Source organism: Sinohyriopsis cumingii, chromosome 6 (assembly GCF_028554795.1).
Source record: "Sinohyriopsis cumingii isolate HCF-2022 chromosome 6, ASM2855479v2, whole genome shotgun sequence".
NCBI lineage: Eukaryota > Metazoa > Mollusca > Bivalvia > Unionida > Unionidae > Sinohyriopsis > Sinohyriopsis cumingii.
Window position 1 is genome coordinate 149,697,509 of NC_142966.1, and position 16,331 is coordinate 149,713,839.

At 38.2% G+C, this 16,331-nt stretch overlaps 1 protein-coding gene across 3 annotated transcripts in view; it reads right to left on the reverse strand.

Moving 5' to 3' along the window:
• Positions 1-3,729: 3,729 nt before the first annotated feature.
• Positions 3,730-16,331, reverse strand: part of LOC149798251 (uncharacterized) — a 42,535-nt gene continuing 29,933 nt past the window's right edge. For all 3 annotated transcript variants that reach the window (XM_089963381.1, XM_089963380.1, XM_089963382.1), the window contains exons 6-9: positions 15,417-15,582; positions 11,972-12,131; positions 10,466-10,594; positions 3,730-4,661 (exon numbers count right to left, since the gene is read on the reverse strand). In XM_089963381.1, the coding sequence (XP_089819507.1) occupies positions 4,429-4,661; positions 10,466-10,594; positions 11,972-12,131; positions 15,417-15,582 (688 nt within the window). In that variant the 3' untranslated portion in view covers positions 3,730-4,428. The remainder of the gene's footprint in view (positions 4,662-10,465; positions 10,595-11,971; positions 12,132-15,416; positions 15,583-16,331) is intronic.

Consider the following 16,331-nt stretch of genomic DNA (forward strand, 5'->3'; position numbering starts at 1 on the left):
AAATGTATTGCCTCCAACAGTCACCTCTTACAATGTGCAGGAGGGTGTATCCTGCTTATTCTACATCCCCAAGCCAGCAAGTGGTTAACTAATTGGCATTACATCTTTAGGATTTCATGGAGCTAACAAAACAATCTAAACTTCCAAGCCAGCAAGTGGTTAACTAATTGGCATTACATCTTTAGGATTTCATGGAGCTAACAAAACAATCTAAACTTCCAAGCCAGCAAGTGGTTAACTAATTGGCATTACATCTTTAGGATTTCATGGAGCTAACAAAACAATCTAAACTTCCAAGCCAGCAAGTGGTTAACTAATTGGCATTACATCTTAGGATTTCATGGAGCTAACAAAACAATCTAAACTTCCAAGCTAGCAGTGGTTAAATGGCATTACACCTGTCTGCAGTGTGAAAGTTTATAGTGATGTCTAACAGTGGGGCATCATGCCTGTAAAATTGTTAAAGCTACCTTAAAAATACCAATCACATACACACACACACACACACACACACACACACAGAGTCGATTTTTCAGATGTAGAAATACATACATCTAAAGTAGTTTTTTTTTGTTAACTGCAGCATTTCAGGGTTATGCACCTATGAAAGTCTTTCCAGTTAAATTTTTTACTTTGACTAATTTGGTCTTTTTATTGTTTTCAGCTGAAGTTTACACCTAAAATAGACCATTCTTAATGAGATCCTCATGAATATTAATGTATTGCGAAAACGAGGCTAAGATAGGTAGATTCAGAAAAAAATATGGCATCCTACTGTACATCGAGTAACGATCTGAGCTGTTTGCCAGATATTTCTTTTACATTCGTTGAGAATTTCATCATGGGTGTCTCCAGCAGTTCAGGGAATGAACAGATGACGTCCTCTTTTGAGTGTCCTTTTTCTCTACAGCACACAAAATACAAGTTAACGATATAGAAATGAAACTATTTAAAGCATGAATTTTGTTTCTGATTAGGTATGGTTTAAATGTACAGCTATGATCACTCAATACTGTGGTCAAAACACGCGGTCAGTATAAAACATTTACAAAACGTGCATAGTGACACAAACTGCCCTTTTAACCAACCACGCACCCCCACCCCCACCAGTAGAGACTTTGTGGTGCGTTTTAAATAGTTTTGGGTACATGTTGGTATGCTTGCACATGGAATCTCAAATTCTTCCAAAATGTTGTTATCCACCTTCTCTGCAATTGGTTGTCTCAATGCAGGTGGTTTTCTTGCTTTCCCTTCAGTTGTCCAAGTAAAAATTGATGGAATAGCATCTCATTTTAAGCAACGCCTGTTGGGTGTCCATTTATAGTCCTGTTGCTTAAAGTGTCTAGAACAGACAACTGTATTTGTGACAATCTAACAAAAGAAAAAAGAAACCATGAGTTAATTGCAATAATTAGTTGTGAAAAAACAAACAGTTATTTCAAAACAGGCCGTTGAAATTATATCACTAGTAAATAAAAATGCCAGAATATGAAGACAAAAGGGAGGGAAAAATCACACACACACACACACACATACACATTTGCTTCCCTTTGGAGGGGGATTCTCTGACATTAACTTACTACAATGATAGAATTCCAAAGGCCTGTGATTTGTTTTCCCTTACGTATACACACCTTACTATGTTTTATCAATAGTTTCATTAATTCTGGTGTTATCTCTCTTCTCTATCATGGTCATTTACATTCTACTTTCTATTTTTTTTAATGAGGTAATAAAGTTCACTTTTTCTGTACTACCTACTCCTATGTAAATTCATAATTTCTTATATAAATGCGCTGCGTGGAGGTACGCCCAGTTTTCGATGACCCCGTTAAGTGGAATGGGACTAGGGGTAACATTTTTAGAAACCTGTCATTATAAAACACACATACAATCATTTGCTTCATCAACAGAATTTATTCTGTGTTTGGATTTCTCTTTCTTACATCATTCAGTTGCAAGAAAATATAAACACACCAACAATCATCCAGTTTCTTACCTTAAAATTCGACCCCTCATCATGATGTATTGCAACAATCCATTTTCTACGAAGCTCCATCTTCTTCACTGATGGAATATGGTGGGAGCTTAAATCTATGTGAATTCTAGCATTCCCATTGCACAACAGAACACAACAATAATTGTCACGATTTTTTCCGTTGCCGGTATCAATTGTAGCAGCCATGGCTGCGAGGTAAAATGAAGCTGGTGCCTGTCTTAGCCTTGTTTTGGATTCATTGACCCAGGGTCACATGAATACATGAATACATTCTGAGAATGGTCTATAGCGTATCTGAGTTTCTTTTTCAACTTGAACAATGTGAAACCAAATATTCATGTTTGTACTTGAAACATTCTGTTAATCCTAGCATCAAATGTACTTTAAAGATTTTTCTCCTTTCCAGGATTTGAATGTTTTAGAACTGAGGACATGTTTACATTGTAAAGTTGATATTACAAGTATGATGAAAATAAAAGTTACAATAATGTTTTAAATTACTGTTCTTTAACACAGCTTAGAAGTAGTTAGGATGATAAACACATATAGTATGATAAGTATTACAAATATCTGTTGTTGATACAATTTTCATTTCTAGATAGTTTTTCATGATGAACATTGCATGGACTACATTTGATTGGCTTCCATTTTTCTAGAAATAAGGGGGTACAGGGTCCAAATGTTTTAAAACCTAGATGTAACCTGTATTAATAGAAGGCATTCCTTTGTGGGTAAGTGTCCTAGATTTAAAAGTTGATTACTACACTAAAATAGAAGGATTTTGTCTCTGTCATCTTAAAATGCATTCAGCTGTGCACATGTTCTGTTGTGTCTATGTGACCATAAACATGCAAATCTTATTAATATTGCAGTTCAGGTCATTTGTGCTTGTCTATAAACACATAACAAAAACCACTAACACCACTAACTGCACTTAAAAATGAATCAAGGATTAGCCTTGGGCATTCATGTGGTTATCAATGAATCAGCTCTTGTATAAATTCCAAGAATCATGTTTACAAACATTGACCATTTCTACATGTACATTCATGGCCTCGTTTATGCTACAAGAAAATACCCTCTTAATTATCTTTAAATGTTAATATTTCCTTATATAATTTTAAAATAAAGGAATTATTTTAATATTGTGTGCATTTTATTGGTTAATCATAGCTGTTTTCAGGATTTTGTTTTGTACCCTGACCTTTATTCGACTCAAGGGAAGAGTGATTGGAATGATGAAGTGTGCACCAGACCTGACTACGAATCAAGGGAAGAGTTATTGGAATAATGAAGTGTGCACCAGAAAGATTATGAATCAGGTTAAGCTCCTGCCATGTGACTAAATCAATTATTTAAATGTGCATCAAATTTGTTTCTTGTGCTATACAAGACATCTACACAGCATATGAAGATATTTTGTGCTTTGATGTATTTTAACTTCACGTTTAACATATTATTGGCTGTATCATGCTGGGAAATGAGAACTATATGCCTTTCCCAAGGACACATTGAGGCAGCTGAACTGGAAATTAGATAGATTCGGTGTGCATCGAACATCCAAGCTTTGGAGTAGGGATCTGATGCTCATATAACTGAGCTACCACAGCTCCATTTATACTACAATATTGTGTCAATGCAAAAAATGATGGGTTAAATCTACAGGATTCCACCAATAATATGCCAGTCAAAGCAAATTAAAGAAAACATCTAATAAAAAAGGAACATGGTTATAAGTTAAATCCAACTGTATTTCATGATTTCAATATGTACGACGCTGAAATTTAATGCTTCATTATGACTACCATCATATGCTATTTTAAATGCTCGGACATTACTTCATATTTCAATTCACACAATCATTGAGAACTATGTCCTTGTTATAATTTACTGAAAACCTGATCAAAATGAGAAGAAAGAACAAAAATGCCATCTACATTAACAATAGATCGGCAGAAGATTTAAGAAAATTAATCCAACAATTTCAAAATAAACCAAGACTACACTCTTCATAAATGCACTAACTTTACAAAGCAAATGAAATACTGGCCTTTCCATTAACACTGTGTGCTATTTGTCATTAACACTGTGTGCTATTTGTCATTTACTGTTTTTGTCATTCTCAAGCTATACAATAGCTATTTTTTGGAACTTAAACATAAAACTGATACCATTTCTGATGCTATATGATAATATCCCTGAGCTAATATTCTTGCATTGCTCCTTTCTGTTATAGACACTGCACAACAAATCTACGTGAACACATACTCCATATATCCAATCTACGTGAACACATACTCCATATATCCAATCTACGTGAACACATACTCCATATATCCAATCCAGAAAATTACAGCCGTATAAGCTTGCCATCATCATTTCTGCCAACATCTCCTCAATATTTAAATTTTATTTCATCACACTGTATGTTATTTAGTTTCCTTTTCTGATTCAAATTCTTTCTTCTGAGATGCCTTTCTAAATTGAAGCACTGTCACATGAAGTTCTTCCGTTGCTATGACAATCACAGGACCCCCTCCATCATCACCTATTGCAAGTGCATTAATGTGTTCAGCGCCAGTGTTGACGGTCCGCACCGGCTTGGTGATATCAAACCTCTTCCAATCTTCCTTTGAATCAGTTAGATATAGATGTATCATCCCTGCAAAGTAAAATAATTTTTTAAAAATTTATCTTAATATATGGCTTTAAAAAAGACCGTTTCACCTCCTACACAATAAGACATTTCTACAGAATCAAAATAACCGTATAAATAATGCAAGTTTATTACGCAAAGTCCAATTTTTACTTCAGATTTTACTTTGAAGCATCATTTATGTAATATTTCCTTGTTTGATTTTTGTAATAAATCAATGATTTGCTCAACACACCACAGGACATCAAGTGAAAAGTTTTGTTAACAAGTGAAATCTCTGAATATAAATTTATTTGATCAGTGTTTTATGGCACAGTACCATTTGAATGTTATATTATGCCAAGGCAACTGAAGTAATACCTCTCCCCTGGGGCAGTCTACTGAAACTGACCTGGGTTTAAATGTTGTATCGTGACAAGGCAACTGAAGTAAAATTTCTTCCTCTGGGCCACTCCATGGAAATTGACCTGGGTTGATCCAATAGCAGGATTTGTACCCACACCCTTCAGGCAACAAGTGAGAGGCACCTTGGCCAAGTGGTAGAAACCATAGGCAACATGTCAGAGGTACCTTGGCCCAGTGGTAGATATTATAGGCAACAAGTCATAGGCACCTTGGCCAAGTGGTAGAAGTTATAGAAGAAAGCAAATGTTTAGTAAATTGTGTTTCTCCGAGAATACTTACCCGATCACATTAATGTTAGGGATATAAGCCTGCTACCTCTCGAATCCAGCCCTACTAAAAGACAAAAATTCGTCTTTTCTGTCTATCTCATATAGACCAAAGGGCAATAACTCTTGCCCCTTACCTCCTCTTGCCACCGCCAGGTGTCACTAGTTTTTTAAGCTGAGCAATATATATTATAAGAGGATGCTCACATAGCGGGGTGGTTGGGAGGGTTTTTAAGTAATGTGATCGGGTAAGTATTCTCGGAGAAACACAATTTACTAAAAATTTGCTTTCTCCTTCAAATATGTTCCCCGATCACATTAACGTTAGGAGAATAAGTAATAGGATTGCTCTAATCTCATGAGCCGTAATCTTCATAAGGCGACTCTGATCTTGTCAGACCTCAGAGTACGCTGAGCGTATAACCCACTTCAGCCATGAAGCAAGGGCTTGAGGGGTGATATCCCGTTTACCAGCTTTGACTGGAAGAAAGAGACGCTTACGTGTGTCCCAACACGCCTCTGTGCATTTTAAATAGTGCTTGAGTGCACGAACAGGATCTTGCATGGCTGCTGCTCTTGACTTATCTATGGAAGAGAGCGAGCGAATGACAATTCTTTGATTGCCAATGGATGGTAACCTATTTTTGGCTACAAAGCCTGGTTGCGTCAGGAGGACCACCGAACCATCTGATCTGAACTGAAGAAAGTTCGGGTCACTGGAAAGGGCATGTAACTCGCTCACCCTGCATGCTGAAGCTAAGGCTATCAAGAAACATGTTTTGTACAATAGTAGCTTTAACGAAGTGTGGGCTAAAGGTTCAAATTTGTCTGAATTGAGCCATGTTAAAACCCAGGACAGATTCCATTTTGGAAACAGGGTGAGGGATTTTGGTCAATTGAAATCAAAATTGGCTAAAAGATCTGATAGATCTTTGTTATGCCCAATATCACATCTACTATGATGGCGGAATGTGTCTGAGATCATGGAGCAGTAGCCTTTTATTGATAGTAATTGGGGCCAACTGTTTCTCCTCGAAAAGCCAGAGAAAAAAAGTCGGCCAGTTGAGGGATTGAGACACTCAAAGGGAAGATGTTATTGATATGGCACCAGTCCCTGAAAACACGCCACTTTCCCTCATAAGCCTTCAGAGTGGAGGGCCTTCTTGCTCTTGAGATTCTCTCCACAATCAAAGGTTTAAATTGTTTGTCTCGCAAGGCTGCCCAGACAAGAGCCAAGCATGAAGAAGGAGACGGTCTGGGCAGGGGTGGAACACCTGTCACCGCGGTTGTTTGAGAAGATTTGGGCTGGTTGGAATCTTCCTGGGTAGATCTATCGCTAGATCGAGTAGATTGGTGACCCAGGACTTGTTCCATCTGAGAGGGGCAATCAGAATCATCCGACAGTTCTGACCCCTTAACCTCTGGATTATTTTCGGTACCAAAACCGTGGGAAGGTAGGTGAATGCCCACAACCCCTCCAAGCTGATTGACAGAGCGTCCACGGCCCAAGCCTCTGGGTCTGGAACCGGAGAGACGAAGGTTGGCAACTTGCGATTCCACCTTGTCGCAAAAAGGTCGATCATCGGACACCCCCAAAGTGTGCAAATCCGAAGAAAGACATTGATGGAGTGACCATTCCGTGTGAATGACTTGACCTTTCCTGGATAGAGTGTCAGCCAAGACATTGAGTCTGCTGGGAATGTGTTTGATTTGTACGTTGATGTGGAGGTTGTCGCACTAACGTAGAAACTACCAGATCAGAATGCACAGGTCTGGTGATTTGGTGCCCCCTTGTTTGAGGAGGTAAGTCCCCACCACAGAGTTGTCTGACATAATGAGGACAGTTTTTCCTGAGATTTGATCCTTCCAGAAATGAAAGGCATTGATGACAGCCCTCATTTCTAAAAGGTTGATGTGGAGAGGCCTCTCCCCTGGCTCCCACGTGCCGCTGACTGTAGGGGCAAGTCCGGCAACAGGTGGGCACCCCAACCGTAGGTACTGGCGTCGGTACATACCATTATCTCCGCTTGGGGCATCTCCAGAGGAATCCCCGTGGACAGCCAACCGGGGTTGTGCCACTGATGCAGGAACGATCATATCTCGGGCGTGATCATTATTGTTTGATTGAGGGGACTTGAAAAGGGGCACCATTGTGCCAGTAACATCATTTGTAATGGACGCATAAAAAGATGGCCAAGCGGGATCAAGTCCACTGCCACACTGAATAATCCGAGGAGTTGCAAGAATTCTCTCGCTGAAATCCCTGTCCTGTTGGAAATGGACTCGACGAGTTCGATGATCCGGATTACGCGAGCGCGAGGAAGCCGTACCAGATTGAGGTCGGTGAGAAACTCCATACCCAGATGGACAAAATGCTGGGAAGGACGGAGATCGGACTTTTTCCAGTTCACAAGAAAACTTAGATGATCTAAATGTGTTAAAAGATCATTTCTGCCTTTGAGCAGAATAGAACTTACCATATATTTCTGGAGGATGTTGTCCAAGTACACTGCCATCCCTGTAGATGAAGTCGAGCGGAACAGGGTGACGATGCAATCCATAACCTTGGCAAAAGCCCAAGGGCTGATGTTGAGGCCAAAGGGTAGGACCTGAAACTGATAAACCACGTCGCGGTCAGCGAATCAGAGAAATTTCCGTGACGCGGGGTGGAGTGGGACGTGAAAATATGCGTCGGTCATATCTAGACTGATGGCATACTCGTCCCGCCGGATGGAAAGATGGATTGATCTCGCCGTTTCCATCTTGAATTTCGGTGGTAAAATGTATTGGTTGAGGCAACTCAGGTCGATAAGTGGCCTCAACTTGCCTTTTGCCTTCTGCCTGGAATAAAACCCCGGCGACGGGGTTTTTTTTTTCACAATCTCCACCGCCCGTTTTTCTATCAGCGACCGTATCTCCTGTTGTAGAAAGGTATCCTTCTCCTGATTGGATGGTACGTCCATGAAGAGGGGAGAGGAGGACAGGGGAGGGGGTTGGATAAATGAAATCCGAAGTCCCTCTGAAATGACCTGGATCACCCAATCGTTCTGAGGAAAAAAGGTGGTCCAGTGGTCCTGAAATTGCAGGAGGTGGACTCCCACAGGTAGGCTGTCCGTGGGTGGTGGAGAGGGTATGTCAATTTTTTGAGTTAGGAGGCTTGGACGGCCGGTGATGTAGAGGTTGTATAATGAAATGGATCTGATGGATCCGGTAAAAACCCCATGCATCCTGACTTACAGGCCCGAAGGCCATGCTCGGACATGCGGGGGGACTTACGCCCACTGGGCAGCCTAAAATTGGGGGAACATTCCCCCAAAGTGTCAGAAAAAGCTGTAGAAGCGAGCGAGGGAAATAAGGGTAATATCTGGCCTGATGTCAATAGCTGCATTGTCGTTTCCTGGACCAAACGATGCATCTGTTCCAAGGTGGACTGTTGTACCCTGTCAACATTATTTTCCTCCATTGCCGCTGATGTTACTGTGGCTGACGGTTGCAAACGACGAACTTTAGGTGAAGGGGGGACCCCAACGTTCCCCACAAGGCTCGCAATGGAGGCTGTCTTCGGATGTATACTGAGGACATCAATGCCATCTTTCTTCGACTTATTCCGTCTATCCCTCCCTTTTGCTGCCTTCTGGACTACATCAGCCCATGTTTGCTCTGTCCAAGTATTACACACGCTGCATGGTACAGATGATGTACACTTGGTACATACAATACAAGAGTCATGGTTGACTTCTTTTGCTTTGCACTTTTTGCATTTCATGCATTTGGTTGACATTTCTACTGAAACGACACAAGAAAAGAAAACAAAGCACAAATTAGCAATTCAGCATGTTATTAATTCGCTAATACCGCAACCGTTACTAACGGAGTAAGCGAAATTAGTCAGTGTGGCGTTAACTCTTAACTGACAACACGAGTTCAGCGATAGCATGTGTAAGATGGTCTTCAGTAGACAAAATCCGTAAGGGTGACAAAGTCACTCAATTTTGAAAAAAAAATTGTTAAAATAATGTATACAACCTGTAGAAAAATTATCGTCCAACGCAATAAATCCAAATTTAACTTCGGATGGTCCAATTCAAAGCTAAGATGGCTTGGATTGTTTGGAGGTATAATGTACATGTTATCCATACAAGCGAAGCTTAAAAACTAGTGACACCTGGCGGTGGCAAGGGGAGGTAAGGGGCAAGAGTTATTGCCCTTTGGACTATATGAGATAGACCGAAAAGACAAATTTTCGTCTTTTAGTAGGGCTGGATTTGAGAGGTAGCAGGCTTATATCCCTAACGTTAATGTGATCGGGGAACGTATTGGAAGGAGAAATCAGGAGGTTGTGGATTCAAGTCTTGCAGTAAGCAAAGTGTTTAACCATTAACCCCAGGAGGTTTTGTCATTTTTGCCTGAAATGGGAGTAGGAAACACATCTGGCGATACTTGTGAATACATTCAAAAACATCTGCTTCCATGAGATATTTGTTTAGCCTGAAGACTAGTTGTGTAAGAAATGTCCTTATTTCACTGCATGTGCAGACAGGTAAAAGGTGTAGTTCTCTTTTTTATATTGGACCAATCATTTTTGTGTCCTGGCCTCTTTTTACTCCAAATCCCCAACTTATCTGCAAAGGTTCACCTGTCTGTGCACAGTTCAGACAGGTCTGCCTTAGATCTCAGGCTAAAAAGTCTAAAATCAAGACACAATCCAATTCCAACGTGTTTTGGTGTATAAAAAATCAGGTATCCAAAATACATTTTTGCCTCCATATTTTGTAATTTGAATAGAATGTTGAGATTATTTGGTATCATTGTAGCACTACATCTTTCTACTTTTCTGTATTACCAACTACGTTGGTGTATCTTAAATGACCTTGATGCTACAGAGCTCAGAAATAATGTACTACCTCCTGACACATAAACATGGTGCCGGGGTTAATGAGTTGCCATCACTTTCTCATAAATCCAGCTATGACTAAGTAATGCAATTATTCAGGGATGGGGTGGGGTGAATGTGGAGGGTAGATAGTTGATACCGCCAAGAGAAAATGAACCAAAGTCGGCTTCACCCTTATTAGTTCACTTTGGGAAGACATGAACCGTTAACCACAAGTATGAATGTAAAAGATTCTAAAGCCATACCTCCTCTGAATCCTATAGCCATAACAGGTCCCCTGATGCTGATTTCTTCCGGGTACATGTGGACACCATTAAACACATCATGAACTGCAAAGTTTTCCTGATCTTCACTAATGTGTATCTTCCCATCACCTGAAACAATATTATAAATTGTACCTAAAATCGTCTATAATCAATGTTTTACTGATCTCAAATTCCTCAGCAGTGTTAATCATTCACAATCTTTATATGTTATTAAGAAGCAATTTAACAAAAATAAATAATGTTGCCTGATGATCATCAAAGGACATGCAAATAAAATGAAACATGTGCAATTTAAATGTAAAAAGCATGTCATATCTGATTTAAATGTTAAAATTATCCATCTGAAATATACAACTTAAATGGGAACCTTTTCCACCTGAAATATGCAATTTAAATGTTATATTCCAAAGGAGACTCAACATACATTTGCCTTCTAAGAACTGGTTGTGTAATTAAAAGTTCTAAAACCACCATACTTTCATAGCCTGAAGTTATAAAAGTCATCAAAGATACAAATATCCCTCTGACAACATCAACCTTGTTATTACACTTCGTATTGGCAGTATGATGCATAGTTTCATTAAAGGTGGCGCTATAGCTTCATATTTTGCACTGGGTTCAATCTTTTTAGAAACAAGAATTTCCGAGGTACTCCTCATTGGTTATCCTGGCCATTTAAAAAAGATCTTGTATATCTTAGGTAATGTTAAAAGAAATTTGAATACCATTTATTTGGTGTAAGATTTATGGGTGTGATTTGGGTTATAGAGTATACAGCTTCTTACTTCATCTGTGCAACTATCAGAAAACTGCTGGCTTCATTTGATCATTTTCACTTCCTGGACTTCAAAGGTAAATTGTACAAAAGAAAAGAGCCAATAATTTTTTTGAAAACTTTCTATACATTTTATCAATCATTCATTGCACTTTCAGAACCTGGTATGGCCTTATCTGGCAAAACTCATATTCCTGATTTCAATAACTGCTAAAGATAGTGTATCTTAGACTAATTCTGGCTGATTTTTCAAGAACATGGAAGCAGTCATTTTATTTAGCTGTGTGCTTACATCATGTACAATTTCCACAAAAACACTATCCATAGAAATTTCAGCCACAGTACATGAAAGTAAATTAAAGGTAAGCCAACATTCTCTATGTTGTGCATGATGTGAATACAAACAGCTTCACGTTACACCTGTCACTCTCTCAGAAGTCCATAATATCTGAAGAGTGTCCCCATAACTATTTTATTTCAAAATTCAAAAATGCTAAAAGACCCTCTTTGGTCCAGCCTGCATTTTATTAGCTAAGTAAAAACGTGTGGACATATGGAGGCACAGAAGGTCATGCAAATGGACACTAAACTGATCACTGTGTGCAGCTTACACAAAGACAGACTAAATAAATACTAAACCATATTGGCTAGGTTACTTCCCTTAACATAAAACCACTTTTGGCAGAACACATTACAAGCTCAAACGGTACCTGTAAAACAGATAATGATGTCCTCCAATATAAACAATTTCTTGACAGGGCTTCGAAAATTCTGTAAAAATATCATATCTTCTGCTGTGTACTTGTTCTTGTTGTCCAAAACATTACCAGACCATTTGAATACATTCCCCATTTCATCTCCTGACAGCACCTGTAGAATAAAATAATCATCTTTAACTGATAATTGCAGGTTCAGTCAAGAACAGATGTCTTGGCTGCAGTTGGACTGAAACTTAGGGACAAATACTCACAGCAAATCCTCTGTCCATTTCCAAGCAAACAAAAACAATTTTATATTTGAAGATTTAAAGATGTTTTATTCAAATTATTTTATGATTATTGATTATGGCGGACTACAATGCTAAAGTAAACCACAATTATTGTCCTAAAATAATGATATATGCATTACAAGACTGTTATCTCATTCTAACAAATTATGGAGTTTTGTCAATAAATTCTTGGGCATCAATTATGTTTGCAAGTCATTTAGGATGATAATGATTTCAAAAGCTCGACAAAGGCTTGATTGTGGAGTTCAGCGCCATCCAATTTTATATTTAGACTTTATAGATATCTCCAATGTGCCAGATTTCATTCCATTTTTCAACAGATTTGAGTTCTTTTCAAAACCATTTGCAGTTTGTACCCAATACCTAGACCTTACCAAATCAAAGCACTATATGGCTAAGAAGAGTCTTCAAAGGAACTGTCCTAGATTTTCAAATTTGATACTGTGGCAGTCATACTGGATGTAATACTGGCACCATTGTCAAGTATAACAAACAAGATACAATTATAAGACTTTTGGTGAAAACACCATGTTGATGTTACCACTCATTCTGGAAAATTTGGGACAAGATTTTCAATATGTTCAGTTAGGGCAGCCAAACTTGAGGTCAGATTGTAACCATTATCATTTAGGACTAGCTAGATACACGTATCATAATTTGTCTTCCTGTGAAAACACCATGTCGATATGACTTTATGTTTGGAAGGAAAAGCATGTGTTTGTGTTTTTGGATTTTTAATGTAGCCTTAACATATGTCTGCAGTGAAGCAGTTTATAGTGATGTCAAGCACAGAAGCATCATGTTGCAGACATGTGGCATTATATCTCCCAGTCACTTTTCAGCACACAATAGGCTATACATGGCAGCCATTATGAATGGTGGAGGAAGAACCCGAGAAAACCCCAGAAAGAACCACCGACCCACAAGAAGTTACTGGCAAGCTTTCTCACATACCAACATTGGCCGAACCAAAGACTTGAACCCACGCAGACAGAAGTGAGATGGCAATGATCCGTAATCGTGAGCACTTTATACCACTCCGCCACTTGGGGCCCCCTTTTCTGGTCTGGAGAAAAAGCAATAACAAAACTTTTTATGGTAGCCACACAGGCTTTTAGATCAGCACCATTTTCATTTTGGACCTACTACACATTATAAGAAGTCTTTTAATGAAAACCCTATATTGACTGGATGTTCAAGATGCTTAGCATAACCTTCATTTGACATCAGATTAGTATCATTTTTATTATGACCAACTAGACATTGCACAAAGTCTTTTAGTGAAACCCCATGTTGATCCTACCATCCATTCAGCTGGATTAGAAATAACAACATTTTCAGGATGGCCAATGTAGTAGCTGTAGTTGATATTCAAGTTGAACCATTTTCATTTAGGATCAATTCTACATCATAAGAAGCCTTGTATTTTAAACCCCATGTAGATACCACTTTCTGTTCAGGAGACTTGATAAAATGTTCAACTTGGCTGTCAAACTGTATGTCAGATTAGCAATACCTTCACTTAGGACCAACTAGACATTACAACAGTTCTTTCTGTTAAACCCCTATTGCTGATGTGACCATCCACTCAGAAAGTAGCAAAAACAAGATTTTTCTAGATAGATACTGTGGTGGCCATATTGGAAGTATATGTGGAACCATTTATGTTTAGCACCCACAAGACAATAAAAGAAACCTTCTAGCTGATATAGCTTTTCATTCATCATAAGATTAAGATCAAGATTTTCAAAATGTCTGCCATGGTGGCCGTATTGGACATCAAATCAGCACAATTTTCATTCAGGGGTGACTAAACATTACAAGAAGTCTTTCTGTGCAAACCCTTTGCTAGCATTTAGAAGTGCAGAAGATAACATTTTCAAGATGGCCACTTGACTGAGATGGATTTGAGTGAAATGTTTCAAGGCAAGCTCTAAGTAATTTGCAAGTTGTAATGACAAGTTTGTGATAATGTACAGACAATGGGTGACAGACCATAAGCTCTTTTGATCTATGACTAGTAGAGCTATGAATTATTTAAGATTGACAACAAGACTATCTTCTGAACCTTGCCTGGCAATCAGATAAATTTTGAATGATCATATTATGTAAGTAAATTTATTAATTCAACACCTTCTAAAACAGGCTTGATTTTAATAGATATATATATATATACATTCATTTTCGTGTATTTTCTGAACTGAAGACTTGAAACACTGCCTAACCTCGTAACTTCTTTTATAACACAAAAACAAATGAACCTGAATATTGAGAACACTGCCACTGGTGGTATGTCCATATTGCAAACCATGTAACAAAGGTCGTAGTGACCCAGTTTCACTGATGGCTGTGGAACTCCCCACAAAATGAATTACATGCCAAATTGTGTGACTCTATAAGCAAGTGACAAAATTACCTAAGTGCAAACCCTAACCTCATTGTTGTCAGACAGATGATCCCATAGACATCGGCAAGCCAGAAGCTGAATCTGCTTTGACTGATTTCAGTTTTACTGTGCACAAGCACTGTAAAGCTATATAGCACCCCAAAAATGGTTGAATTATATTTGATTTCCATATGAAAAGTGTACCATTATCAATGAACAATAAAAGGACAAAAGGATGAGATAGTGAGGATGATACAAGGTTCCTGTTCAACGGGGAATGTAAATGGTGTGTATAAATCGTAATTAGACAATAAAAGATAATTTAGAATGATAAACAGTACACGTTGGTTAAAAATACTCCAAGGAAACAGGTTGCACACAAGCTATATTTTACAATAAATTTTTACTTCTTTCAAGAAATTTAAAAAACAAGACACATTTACAGTATCAAAAAGCTCCTTCACGTACTGAAAATTGTAGTAACGATCATTTGTAGGTTGTAGATCAAACAATCTATCAGAAAGTACATCATGGTAAAGGGTTCATTGCAAGGAATATATTCAGGTGGATCTTTCATATGTAGGAGTGGACCAATTCTAATTTATGCTATGACTACATCATCCTTACTAATGGTTCTGCGAGACCGAATGTTCTTTGCAATCCAGCAATAATTTCTCACAGGAAATGAACTGGATGGATACTCATTTGTACAGTTACTTAATGAGGAGTACATATTTTATACAAAAATAAAAATATTTACTGTATCATCCCAGAATGCAACTGCAGTCATGTTTGAAGCAGTCTGTCCAAACAGGTGGCGTACAATGGATTGGGTGGGACGTCCTTGTTCAGAATCAACATTCCATACAGGTTGACCTTGCACCAGACTTCCATTAGCAGCTGCTACAAAACAACTACCCCAGGATCTGTAAAGAAATTTGATAGTGACAAGTATGCACCACGTCCTTTGCCAAGCGACCCTGATAGTGACAAGTATGCAACATGTCATTTCTCAAGGGACCTTGATAGTGATAAGTATGCAACATGTCATTTGCCAAGGGACCTTGATAGTGACAAGTATGCAACATGTCATTTCTCAAGGGACATTGATAGTGATAAGTATGCAACATGTCCTTTGCCAAGGGACCTTGATAGTAACAAGTATGCAACATGTCATTTCCCAAAGGGACCAAAATGGGCAGCTCAAAATGTAATTTAGATGCTAATGTTAAAAAATCAATCTTTGCAAACTTCTATATAATCAGAAAAATCTTTCTCGGTTGCATTCAACTTGCACTAAAACACAAACCTATCCATTTCAATGAAACGTAAGCTGCAAAATCAATTTTCAGCCTAGCCTCATTAACCAAGAGGTTTGTTATGTATATCTAATTTAATATATTTTATTTCAATTTGTTTATCAGTTTTAAGTTTTTTTTATATTTTTCATTACATAATATTGTAATGTAAATTTATTCACAAGATGATACTTTTTTCAGAAAATAGTTTGTCCACGACTGTTCGTTTTATAAACACAAGGTGTTGATCTAAACCCTGACCTTGTTTCAAAATTTGTAGCAACCACGGAAACAAGTTCTATTTTTATTTTAAAATGATTTGTTGTTGTCGAGGTCATGATGGGACTTCGTGTTTAAGATGTAAACAATTTTTTTAT